General features: G+C 33.5%; 1 protein-coding gene across 5 annotated transcripts; it reads right to left on the bottom strand.

Annotated features, from left to right (window-relative positions):
- Window positions 1–855: 855 nt before the first annotated feature.
- Window positions 856–9,929, bottom strand: LOC113717686 (cullin-1). Of its 5 annotated transcripts, none has more exons than XM_027242493.2 (20): window positions 9,534–9,929; window positions 8,641–8,806; window positions 8,347–8,446; window positions 7,306–7,491; window positions 7,131–7,178; window positions 6,847–7,050; window positions 6,663–6,740; window positions 5,435–5,524; window positions 5,262–5,342; window positions 5,073–5,132; window positions 4,343–4,372; window positions 4,173–4,259; window positions 3,944–4,093; window positions 3,798–3,853; window positions 3,525–3,645; window positions 3,276–3,437; window positions 3,019–3,162; window positions 2,714–2,932; window positions 2,445–2,612; window positions 856–1,330 (listed from the first exon to the last, which is right to left on the bottom strand). In XM_027242493.2, the coding sequence occupies exons 2-20, from the start codon at window positions 8,778–8,780 to the stop codon at window positions 1,229–1,231; spliced, it is 2,226 nt and encodes a 741-aa protein (XP_027098294.1). In that variant the 5' UTR covers window positions 8,781–8,806; window positions 9,534–9,929; the 3' UTR covers window positions 856–1,228. The 5 variants fall into 5 exon arrangements, with proteins under 5 accessions (XP_027098294.1, XP_071921310.1, XP_027098285.1 ...); XM_072065209.1 differs by having other exon boundaries at window positions 8,641–8,812; XM_027242484.2 differs by having other exon boundaries at window positions 9,482–9,929.
- Between the last annotated feature and the right edge of the window lie 3,565 nt (window positions 9,930–13,494).

Consider the following 13,494-nt stretch of genomic DNA (forward strand, 5'->3'; position numbering starts at 1 on the left):
TAAAGTAGATCTAAATGGATTAACAGTGGGCAAATATCTTGAGTAGACAATTTGTTCAACAAGATCTCCAAGAGAAAGATCTGCAAGAAAAACTGAAAAAGAAAACTCAACCCTCAACCCTCAACGACAAAAGCTTTCCTTTTTCTCTTTTCTAGTTTTCTTCTTCCTTATTTTGTTTCTTTTAACTAACTAGCTTGTATTGGATTTGTTTAATCAAATTCGAATTGAGTTAGAAGGGATGGTGGTGAAGATGATGAAGTGGTCACCGTGGCCGACTCTGGCCACCACAAGGTACAAGGTGAAGTCCATGAAGCTCCTCCTCCTGCAAGGATGTTCGGATGATGATGACGTCGACATTGACCATAGTGATTGCACTCTAAATCAAGGAGACGTCGAGGAAAAGGTTATAGCCGTCAAGATGAAATGGAAAGGCGAACCCAAGTTTGGATTGGTGCCTTTTCATCTACCATCCTCCAAACAATGCAGACATTTTTCCAAGGAAAAGGTTGTGAAGAAATTGGAGGAAGGGAATATTAAGGCCATTGAATGGAATGATGATGAGGTGTTGGTGTTGGAGAATTTCTGCAGCTTTACAATTGTGTCAACCAGTCAAGATGGTCGTCCAAATTTTTATATCAGGGGTAAATTTGAAATTTAATTGCATTTAATTTCGAAACATTCATCAAATCAAACATCAGGAATTGAAATGATGCTAGTTCCAATGTGTGAACTAAGCTAAAATATTAGAATGAAAATTTTAATTCCAAAACCAGAGTCCATGATTCCATTTCCATTTACAATTCCAATATGTGAAACAAGTACCCCTTAGATCATGGTGCAAAGTATCCCCAAAGAAACTATAACTAGAGAATAGTTCTATTAGCATGTTTGTTAATCGCATTGAAATCCCATTTCCCAAATAGAAAATGTTTTCTTCAGATATACTTAGCAAATATGCCCTAATACGACGGTGTTAGGGCATAGAAATTTACAAGCCTACAGTAACAAACGACAAAATTGGTCTTTGCTTAAAGCTATACCAAGTGATGTAGCATGGCCAAAAGAGTTTTAACTGGTGAAGATTGAGGGGTAGGCTACACCAGCCGCTGAACGTTGTCAAACATCATGGTGGGGAAATGATGTCCCGAATTCACTGCGCATTTACACTTGAATGGAATCTGTGCGTCATGTAGATTCTCTATGTTACTGCAGGTACCAGCAGTGTAAATTAGGCCAAGTACTTGTACGAGTTTGGGTTCTCTTTCTCTCTTTCCAAGTAGTCTCTAGTGATCAAATCTTCAATCCGCTTTTTTATTGCCTTGACATCCGGCTGCATAAAACATCAAAGATGATTACCCATCAAAGAACCTTAGAGAAACAAGAAGCAATAAAAAAGTTAGGCTGCACAATGCACTAAAATACTTCCAAATCGGGATACACACAATTTTATCTTCAGAGTGATGCAATCAAAAAGAGAAAGCAGCTCAGCAACCAAACATCTTGCTTTGGCTTTTCCAAGAGCATACAATTATACTTGACCAATATTAAAGGCAAATAATTGTGCAAAACAATATTCAAAGCAGAACACAGGAAATGCACTCAATCTTTATCACTCTAAATGCTTTCTTACTCATCCGTGTAGTACCCCCACATACCAGTGCTGCAGCCTTTATTACAGGTTTCAATTGCTTTATGTTCATTTTAAACAAGAAAGGGGCTTTTGCTTTTACCCAGCAGCTATTTATTGGATTCTTTACCTCCATTTTGCGTTGTGGCTTTTTTTAAAGAGCTAAGGACTGCTAGGTGAAAGCATTCATTATGAGTATCAGTAATTTCAACACATATAGAAGCTGTTTTATTATGATTAATAAATTAAGAAGATTCACAATGAAAAGGTTGTTTCATTATGATTGTTTACTCTTTTTTTGCTGTTTCCTTTCTTTTGCAAGGTGACCACAACCAAATTATATTTTCTCCACAGCTGGTCTACTTTCCTGCCCAAATTCTTTGCTCAAACACTCGCAAGAAAACATAACCTTCCTATTAACCATACCATAATTCAAAAACATCAGAAAAGTTAATACAACTTCTGCAAGAAATTAAGCAAGCAAATACTAGATATCAAAGAAAAACAGAACGGGTGTGGGACAATTAGAATGAGAGGGGATAAGTAAAACAGAACGGGTGTGTTAATGTTAAAAGAAAAACTTGTCCTTGAATGAGCCCCAAAAATCAGAAAGATGCAGTAATATTACACTCAAAGGTCCTATTCCAGATGCCAAAAACTCCTTTTTCACATTAAATAGCAAAATACAACACTGAAAATCTAGAAGCCATTAGTTGACAAAATTAGACACAATTGTTCAGATTCCACAGATGTTGAACCATATGACTGTTCGTAGTCATAGTTCTTATCGTGAAATAAAATTGACTCAATGACATACCTTAAACATGCGGCCCAGCTGCTGAACACACTCCAGGACTAATTGTTGATGACCCAGAACTTTTCTACTCTTCATAATACGCACAATTGAGGCATCAATGGCATATCTTCTATCCTTGTCAACATCTTCCACTACTTTTTTCCTTTCATCCACAGGAGGCAAAGGAATCTGGGTATACAAATCAGCAAACAAATGAAGAGCTGTAAATTGAAGCCCGTAGGAAAGGTAAGTGATTAGAAAACAACATCAAACACAGGAATACATCTAACCCTGATGCGCCTCATTCGGTCTGTAAACTTGGAATTGAACTCAAAGAAATCATTTTGAGAAACAGATCTAGTGTTAGGCTCCTTCTTCAGAATTTTATACTTGGCACATGAGAGAGATTGAAGCAATCTGACTAAATCATCATCAGCCAAATATAACTGTGTCTTGATCTCAGAGTAACTCAATCTATCTGAAGCATTAAACAGCAACAAGACTGCAGCCTGAAAAGCAGGGACGTACATCTTAAAATTGTGCATTCAAAGTGAGATAAGATCCCTGAAATTGAACAGCTCCACAGTTCAGTAACCTGATAAGTCCCCACAATCAACTCAATTGGTTTTGGCTCAAACTTCCCATTTATGTTGCAAGTGCCCAAGGAATAAATCCATGAAAGTTTGCGGTGTTTTGTTTTTGTCTGGTAAAAGTCCTTGAAGACTTCAACACACTTCACCTGAAGCGAGTTTATTGACAGAAATCATTGTTGTGATTGTACAAAGAAATCAAGATATACCAGCAGTTTAAAAGAAAGAAAGAAATAAAGAACCCAAAAAAAAAAAAACTTGCCAATTCTTCAGGGAGACTAAGATCAGAGGATTTATAACTTGGCCAGAATCCCGTCGTGAGAACTGTGACAGTCAAATCAATCCCAGGAGCAGCAACTGGGTTATTGTTAAGGTATTCTTGAAAGTGGTTCTGATTTTCTTTTGCCAGTGTCAAATCTGTCACCTAGAAGAGGAAAAAATGACATTGTCTAACAGTCAATAACATCCGAAAGGTAAAAATAGATTCCACAGTAAATATCTGTCAACACACCATTCCCTCCATTTTTGATGTGAATTGTCCACCACATTGTTGCTTTAGCTTAGTTAAAATCAGTCTTTCATGATCATCATTGGCACTTTTGTCAAAAAGCAATCTACGAGAAAGCTTCTTCCTGCCAGAGTGGTAATAATCAAATGATGCAATGCCACTAAAACGTCTTCAAATTTTGTAATATTATAGCTTTTCCAGTTGCTACTTTCACTTAGCATGGCTGAACACATAGAAAGAAAAGTAAAACAAGTCTTTACAAAGTAGAAGTCTCACCTGTAGAATTCAGCAAACAGATCCTTATCACTAACATATGCAAGAAGCTTCACCACCTGCCAAAGAATCAAAAAGATACAGAAAGCCTATAAGATGTAAGTAGTACTAAAAAAACCTGAAATGACAGGAAAAGAATCTAACACCACCTTATCTAGGGTGTCTTCAATAGCTTCATCACTCAGTTTTTCACTACCACCCTTCTTCAGGATGTTGTCACAGTATGAAGCCAACAGCTCTGCACTTGAGCTGCCAGCAACCACTTTGTTGCAAAAGACCTCAAAAGCATCTTTCAATGCCTGAAAGTTTTAAAGAACTTGATAATTCAAAGCAAAAATTATCAGCAACAGGAGAAAAGTTCTACTTCGTAACCCATACCTTGTGAAAAAGAGTGCTGTTTGAGAAGCAGTCATTTACATATGCCATATATTTATCATGCAGCTGAATGACTTTCTTCACAAAATCCTGGAGGAGAAAAATAAGTCAATTATGAGGCCCAGCACAACCATGCAATTAATTGCTATAAACAAGTATGAATTCTGTTTCACCTGCTCCTGCGAGGCACCAACAGTTTCTGCCTGTTCAAGAACTATTGTCAGCATTAAATGAAAAAAAAGGATGCCAAGCAATATGCTACTTCACAGCAATGCACATAACTAGTTAGTTGGCAATATATATATATATATATATATATATATATAAATATCCATATTTTATACCACCTAAAATTTCTAATTTCATTCAAAATGCTACTTTCAGATCATGCTAGGAAACTCAGTAACGAACAGTAAGATTTAAGGTGCAAAAAACCCCCAAAAAATTATATGGGTACTATCCTAAAACTTACAAAGGAATTCTGGCACTATGCTTCAATGTGGATATCAATCTATTAAATTTGCATTGTAAGTGTTATAACACCCTTTATCTTCTAGAAGTTCATAATCCATACAAAGAGTAACAATTCAAATTCACTGATGCCAAGCTCAATGCATTGGTCATGTTCAAGGAACTGCTGCCAGATTAGCTAAACAGTCTAGCCTTTTCTGTTGCTTGGAGACAAGGGCAAACCATATGTAGGATAAGTCAAATTATATCACCTAAAGTAGTATTCAACTGTCTTTCTTTTTTTTCTCAATAAATAGTATCATTCTTGAGGGCTGCTTTGGTTGGAGGGTATTCTGTTCTAGGTTGCTGCATCCATGATAGAGCAGGATCTTCAGGTCATGGGAATCAAAATGAATAGCAATTCATGTTGTGTCTCATACTAAAAATACTGACCCTGTTACTTGCTGCATCTTCAGCTTGTTGTACCAAAACCATACCTTCATCAGTGACATGCTGCACAGGCAACATTCAAACAGCACAAGGCCATGAATTGTCAAGACAAAAGAAAATAATAGCCACCACTGCTGCCACCTAGCATTCTTAAAGTAAACTTGTGTTCAATAAGACAATAGAAAGCTATACCTGCTTAAAAACATTTGCCACCGGATCAAGTCCTTTTGGAACTTTATGGAATAGTCTATACATCCTAGATAAATCATCAACCTGATATCCGAAGGACACAGGCATTGCATTACGTCTTCATTTGCAAAAGACACAATGATAGAGCTTCACTAAAACAATACAGCTGTAAGTACCTTATCATCTCTGAGCAGTGCACGGCATCCAGAATGCTCCTTCTCGAGCAATTGGTTAATATACGTGATCAATAACTCGTGTTGCACTTTCTACAAAAAAGCAGCCAGCAAATCATAAGTAAATTAAAAGCAAATGATATCCATGTCCTTATCAGGGAAAATCATTCAAAATGTCCCTCACATTTCATTAAATGCATATTTGTCATCTCTCACTTTTAAGATCGTGTCTTTAGGTCCCTTACAAAATCAAGTTGGCCAAATTTAGTCCCAACCTAGGTTTCTGACCACTTTTTAGCTGGAAACCACCACATAAACCACACAGACATTTTTTTAAGTGCAAAAAGATCAAATCTCATTTTTTAATTGGCAAAAAGAATGTGGGTCGAGTCATTTGTTTAATTACAAGGGCAAAAAGGAATACAGGTCAGGTCATTTGTAGTTAAGCCACATTCCATTTTGCCACTAAAAAATGAGATCTGATCCTTTTGCAATTAAAAAAAATAACCATGTGTGGGTCACATGGTGAATTCAAGCTAAAAAGTGATTGGAAACCTAGACTGAGACTAAATTTGGCAGACTTAATTTTGTTAGGGCCATAAAGTTAGTATTTTAAAAGTGAGGAACAAAAAAAAACATTTGGCCAAAATGTGAGGGACATTTTGACTATTTTTTCTTCTTATCATAATAAAACTCGACCAGACAGGCATTTTAGAATGTATAGGTTTATCATCTATAAACTTGAATCAAGATAATCATGCATTTGAATGCTGTATCAAAAATCAAGGTAAAAATGAGACGACATATCTATATAACACAGATACATAAAAAAAATACACTTTATTCACTGCACAATAAAATAGCTATTCCCTCGAGTCTTTGGATGAAGTATCACCTACATCAGAAAAAAGAAACAGCTACAGACTTCCCAAAAGCTTTACTTCATTTTAAATATTCAAATGACAACTTAATAAATTGAAACATGATTGATTGGTTTATGATTCCAAAACAGAAACTGCAACTCTCCTCTCACTATAACATTAGATCCAGAAACAAAAAGCTTTTGGCCTTTTATGAAAAAAAATACCAGCAACAAGTTTTGAGAACAACAGAAATACCACATTTTTGTTGCTAGATGATACTATCAAATTCGCCGTTATTTTTAATGCAGCTCTTTGCCATTTTTAATTCAGGTTCCTAATATCCAAGCATTATAACACAAAAGACTTACATCCAAAAGCTTTGTCTCGCTGCTGAGATGCAAATATTGAGATACTCTATCCTTCTCCTTTTTCAAACACTCTTCAGCCTGTTTTGAATTAAAAAACCATTAAAAACTATTAGGCACCAAAGACATTATAACTAACTCAGACTACAGTGACAATCTGATAAAACAGTGAACAAAAGAAACTTGCCTTCAACATGTAATCAGGACAAGAATCTTCCACAATCCAGTTTGATGCTTTTACGGAGTAAAAAGCTGCCGAGTCCTCAAGCATCTCTAACTCAAAGTCATTCTCATAGTAGTCCATCTGTCCCATACCAATTTCAACAAATATATCCAGTACATTCTTCAACAGAGCTCTGTCAATCTGATCTCCTTCACGTTCTTGATCAATCTGATATGCAATCACAGTTTATTTAGCCAACCACAACCCCTCAAAACAAAAGGAAACTGTTTCAAAAGAAAGGAACTTGCCAGAGCAATAACAGCATCTCTAACTTTGACCTTCAACTCCTGGTAAACCTATCACCAGTTAAAACAAGTCAGCCAAAATATGCTAGCACAACTTTTGCAATAAATAGAAGTTAACCAGGAAATTAGAGGGATACTAGAGAAATGAAACCACCAAACCTTATGAATGGGCACATACCAAGTTGCGGAAGCAAGTCAGCCCAACTTCACTCAGACCAGGAAGTGACCTCCGAGAGATAAAATATCGATCAAGATAAAAAAAAAAGCGTGAAAGCCACCTGACCATAATTTTGTGGTTTGCCCACCTATTAACAAGCTCCCTCAACATAAACTCATCATGTTTGCCTCTTAGAGATGGCAAGACCTGGTAAGAAAGTAACAGCTTCAGCATGTAGTACCAAATTTTACAATAATAATAACCTCAAAACTAGTATAACACACAAAGGGTACAATCAAAGCTTGCTCTTAGAGCTGTATATTTGAAGTCCAAATCATGACCACTGAGTGTTTGAAAGCGGTGCAGTGTGCAAGCCACATATGACCAACATGTAAAAGCCTGGACTCTACGAAAGTCATAGTACAACCTATAAAAAATAGGTAAGCTTGTAGTTCTGAAACATAAATGCCACGTTTTCATTGCCTTCTCTTAATACTTGCCGTATTAACCCCACTAGTTTTAATATAACAAACTCGATCATGTCCCAACCACTTCACGAGATATCAATTGCTTACTTATATACATGGAGCCCCATTATTCATTCTTTATATATAAAATCAATAATTGATACATCAAAGTTTACCAGTGTAACTTCACGTTCCGCCCTGGAAATATCAGTTTTAACATAGATGAGTGTAAAAACTTCAGCAGCTCATTCAGTCAAAGTAAGCTAGTCAAATGATCACATAACCATTGTCACTTGACTATTACTTTTTTATGACATAAATTCTCGGGAGCCAAAAAACAAAAAAGAATGGCTAAATGAACTACAACATTCTAGATAATAAAAAAAAAAGAAAAGAAATTGCATCATTTTCTTCTCCTTTAAAACAAATGATTGCCACTGCAACCCTGAGAAATTTATAAAATTTTGAAGAAAAAAATCCTGTTAAGAGCAGCTTAACTCTAGCTGTTCTCTAAGGTATTGTAAAGACACCATGTGAAAATCTGCTTCCAATATACACTGAGTCAAACAAAGCATGAATCAAGCTATATTCTTACTGTTGATGTGATGTAATCATCAAATGCTTCCTTGTACTTTTCATATAGCTGCTGAGAATAATCATGAGGAGGTTTCTGCGTACACATATTGTAAATGGTTCTGTATTCCAGATAAGGAGAAAATCATGAAGTTTTAAAAAGCAATCTTCTCTAGTGGAACTTAAACCCAAAAATAAAATAAAATAGAACCAAATCGAATGAAATAGCATAAGTAAGTAAATTTTCAGAACCTCAATTAAGCAAGCACAACACATTAATACACCATTATAAGTGGAAGTTTCCAATAAAGGATACGTATACAGCGATATATAATCTTCAGCACTGAAATGCATCTCTGCGTTCCCTTCCAAAATTATCTTCAATTTCTGAATACCATTCTGCATGAACTCCCAACCATGCTCCAGTTGTATTGGAGGCATCTGACTCATTGTCATCCTTTATAAATTCCCTAAACTACAATCTGCAACTAAATAGAATCACATCCATGATTATACAGCAAACTGCCATAGCAAAACAGAACAGAAAAAAGAAAAACAGCCACAACTACTTCTAAGATCACAAATACAATATAATAACCACTTTCAGAAGTTTAAGTCCATATAATCCAAGTCACTACGCAAAACCACATCAAATAAACTCGCATTCCCGCTCTATCACATAATCATACGTCAAAAAACCCTAGGCTAATCAAGTCAAGTGCACATAAGGCCCAAAACAAAATTTTGTGGGCCATGAAATTCTAACTACAGAGTGTCAAGTGTCAACCCGCAAAAATGTATCACCACGAGATGCCCAAAATCAAATTATACCGAAATAAAACCAACGCCAAATTTCACCAACAGCTCATAATACATATTTGTACAATAGCCACCATGAAGTTTAATACTGCGGAGTACATATACTTGCAACGTGAAAATTTTTAAAACCCTACCCGGAGTATTCATCAATTTCAGTCCTCAAAAATTTCCACCAAAAACATAGACAAATAAATGGACTTTGGTTTTCAAGTCCATGACAAAACAGAATCACTAGCAATGCCATTAATATTGGAATTCTCATTCAATTTTTTCATCGCCTATTTCCTTCATCTCTATTTTCCGTACAAATATTTACTGCACATACAAAGCATACGTACAAATATTTGTATTACGTATACTGCTATGTGATCGGCGAGTTATCGTTCTCGCCTCAGATGATCAGGAAACAGGAAACAGGACACAGATACTTGCAGCGTTAGTGGAAACCCTAGAAACTCTCCTACGGGTTTCCAAAAGCAAGACGATGAAGTCAAGGGGCAATGCGATGCGAGAAAGCGATTTGCGGTGATCGAAGTCAACAAATTCCTGGCTAATTCGCTCCCAAAGTGGAGTGACAACGAAACCCTAGGCTCCGGGGATCAATGCTAGAACTTCACCAGAATTCATCCGCCTTGTTGTTGTATTAACGTTCGTCTTCTTCTTATATAGCGAGAAGAATTGTTATGTACTACAACTACGACTGCTATGGGCAGAAAGAAAAGGCAGAGGCGGTTCTCGTTCACCCGGGTAGGATTTAGATACCCACTAGCAGATTTCAGCTGGTTGGTATTTTAATATTAATATTAAATTACACACTTCCCCTCCCCTTTTTCGATGCATTCTTTATTTCTATTCTCAAAATTTCTTCCTTGTGCTCCACGTTGAATAAAATAATTTTAAACAGTAATTTTGGTATTCTTTGGGAAGAGTTGCCACAAAAAAAAAATTTGTATGGTTAACTTTTGATTAAGTTGTAATTTCATCAAATAAATACTTTTGTCATAATAATATTTAATTGTGCGATGGTTTAGTATAGCGTCTAAGATTATAAAAGGTTAATATTTGTGCGGAGCGGTTTCAAGGGATAATTTTAGAAACCTCGCTAAGGTTTTTCACTTGCCTCCTTCTAAGTTTTGAAAATTACACTAACTTTGTTTGAAATTTATTATTTTGTAACGTCTACGTCCAACCAACGATTAAAAAGTAATATTATGAGAGAGAAAATAATATGATTCTACCATTATCATTGTCTCTTAAATTGTTTAATTAATCTAATACCGGTTCAAATATTTTAAAAAATACTAAAATTTGCTATTTATCATCAAGGATTAAATCACATATAGCATCAAAAATAGTATATCACTCTATATATTTCACTTAATGTAAAATCTAAATTACTCTTTTCAGTTGCAAATCCATTGTCAAACATGGTTAACAACAATTAATCAAAAAAATCTGTAACCAAAATATTACAAAAAAATGAACTTTAATACTACAAAATTTTCAACAACTAATCTAAATGTGCTAACAAGAATATTGGTGATATTAAAATTTGTTCTCTGTGATTTTTTGGTTTCACATTTTTAAATTACTTATTATTGATCATATTTGACAATTGATTTGTAATTAAAAAGAGTAATTTAGATTTTGTATTAAGTAAAATATATAGAATGATATATTATTTGTGATACCATATATAATTTAATCTCTAGTAATAAACAGCAAATTTTAGTTTTTTCTTTAACGTTTGGGCTAGTATTAAATTAATTAAACAATTTAGTAGATGATAGACAATGGTGCAATCATGCTATTTTCTCCCTCCTAGTGTCACTTTTTAATTATTGATTGGATCTAAATGTTACAAGATAATTAACCTCAAAGGAGGTTAGTATGACTTTAAAAATTTGAAGGGAGACCAATGAAATAGTCAAAAACCTCAAGGGAAGTTTTTGAAATTATCCACAGTTTCAATGTTCACTATAAGTGATAAGCGTTGTGATTACTATAGAATGCGTGCACTTACAATATGATTATTTTATTTATAACATACTTTGTGTGTTTCTTTCTTACTAATTGGGCAATTAAGTATTAGTTTTCATATTTCAATTTTCACTTTTCAATTACTAGGGATTACTCAAATTTCTTTCATATAAGTGTGTTTGGATTGTAAATTATTTGAGATAATTTTGTGAAAAAATACTGTAGCACTTTTTTGATATGATGTATGTGAAATAAAAATATGATTGGAAAATATATTAATGATGCAAGCAAGCCAGTGTGTGTAAATAAGGTGTAAGTAATGTGTAATAATTTACAATCCAAACACAAATCCCTCCACCTGCATTTTTTAAAAAAAATCTGGTTAAATATTTATTGGTAGATATCATTTAACATTCTTAAAAATTTGATGATTTAACAGGTATATAAATTTTATATACCACACTTTATAAGAAAGATCGCAGATTTTTTTTCCCCAAAGTGGATGGATAGTCTATTTATGGTCACGTAATAAAGTAGATAGTCTTTTTATGACATACTTCATTTCCTCCATGTCATAATTTAAGCATGCACAGGAATATATCTCAAGGTCTCTTGTATTCATAAGAGGGCTTTTCTTACATACATTTCAAATGTCATTATTTTTTTCATAAAAAAGATTTGTCATCGGTCTTACCATCAATTTAAATTTCTCCTTAAGTTGTGAAATTTTATGTATTATTACGTAATTATTTTAACCTTCGATGGATATTAACTTAATCAATTTTTCTTTGTCCCAAAAATAAAAATCAAAAGAAAAACTCAATTTAACACGGTTTTAATATGGTTGGAATGTTTAAGAAAAAGACCCGTTAACTTTCATGGAACAGCCATTTAACTAGAGATGCAAGCTGAGAAAATAAGAAAAACACCAAACATTAGATGAAAAACACCATTAGTGGAATAAATAGGTGGTAGGTTTATTTATTTATTTCGATTAATTGTATTTGAGTTGTGTGCATTTAGAATATTTTTTGAGGATGTTTTTTGAAGTGTGTTATCGTAGATTCCAAATATAAAAATTATTTGTCTAAAAAACTATTAATCCAAACTAAGAAGTAGTTATCATTGAAACACACAGCAAAGAATCATATTCAAGGTCCTTGGAGTTAATTGAAAATTTTTATATAGATGGATAAATAATTTTGAACAGCCTTCCATAAGTTCGATAGATATATTAGTTCAAGGTCTACATTCAATATACACACACATATATACATGTGTGTATGTATATAATACAGAATTTATATATAACTCGTGATAATAGAACATATATCAAGGGCATGTAATAAGTTGAAATGTATTTCAATTATCTTAGCTTATGTTGTTTTATATCCTATTTACTCCTAACTATAATGGGAGGGAGAAAATATATGTGTCATGCAACACTTGACTTAACAAAATTACCCGTAATATCCGCAAATGCAATGACTATAAATTAGAGTAAATTTATAACTTCAACATATTAGTTTTTTTGTCAAGTAATGTTACATATGTGGCATTAAAAAAGTTTATCATTTATTTTTTGCCTTTTCTAATTATAGAAATAATTCGTCAGACATATTTTTTATGTTTTTTTTTAACAAAGGAGGAGTGGAATTTAGAAAATAGGAGAAATGACAGGAAATGTACTTACAGTGTTCATTACTAGTTTGTAATTTTATTGGGATAAATTTCTTATATGCACATATGTTGGCGTGCATTGAGCCTTACTATTATTTTGCGTAAAAATTGAAATTGAATATAATGGTAAAACCTGCCCACTCTAGTAGATATTAAAAAAAAAAAGATACCAAGTAAAAACTCAGTCCAATATAACAATATGTTAATAATATATATAATTAAATCTATATAAATTATAGATGGAAATTTTATGATGTTCAAGTCCCAATACTTGCAACTCCTTATTTTTTTTAATAGGATTTTGAAAATTTTTTAATTATCAAATATTCTGTCCTACATTTGAATTTAAAATATAAGAAGTAACTTCACTAATATAGAAATTTGGTTTGAAAATTATTCATGGGAGGGTAAATAAACATGAAACATCCTAACAAATATTTTATCCTTCAACTCAATAACCCTAACTAAAAGGACAAATTACACAAAAAATTTTAAAAAAATTCATTGATCATGGATTTAAAAATCAATAATCGTACTATTCCTTAACCTAAAAACAAAGTCTTACTAGCCCTTCCAAAGTAAATTTTCTAGAAATCTTTTATTTTTGATAAAAACAATCATGAAAACAACACAAATCCTACCAAAAAATACACAAAAAAAAAAGACAGTTTAAGAGAAAGTTGTAAAACAT

The sequence above is a fragment of the Coffea arabica genome, chromosome 1e (genome assembly GCF_036785885.1).
Source record: "Coffea arabica cultivar ET-39 chromosome 1e, Coffea Arabica ET-39 HiFi, whole genome shotgun sequence".
Classification (NCBI taxonomy): Eukaryota; Viridiplantae; Streptophyta; class Magnoliopsida; order Gentianales; family Rubiaceae; genus Coffea; species Coffea arabica.

Coding starts and splice junctions, on each gene's coding strand:
- LOC113717686 (XM_027242493.2), bottom strand. CDS start 8,780: ATGACAATGAGTCAGATGCCTCCAATACAACTGGAGCATGGTTGGGAG. Junction 4,260..4,342: donor TTGGTGCCTCGCAGGAGCAG/GTGAAACAGAAT, acceptor TTTCTCCTCCAG/GATTTTGTGAAGAAAGTCAT. Junction 3,163..3,275: donor TTAGTCTCCCTGAAGAATTG/GCAAGTTTTTTT, acceptor AACTCGCTTCAG/GTGAAGTGTGTTGAAGTCTT.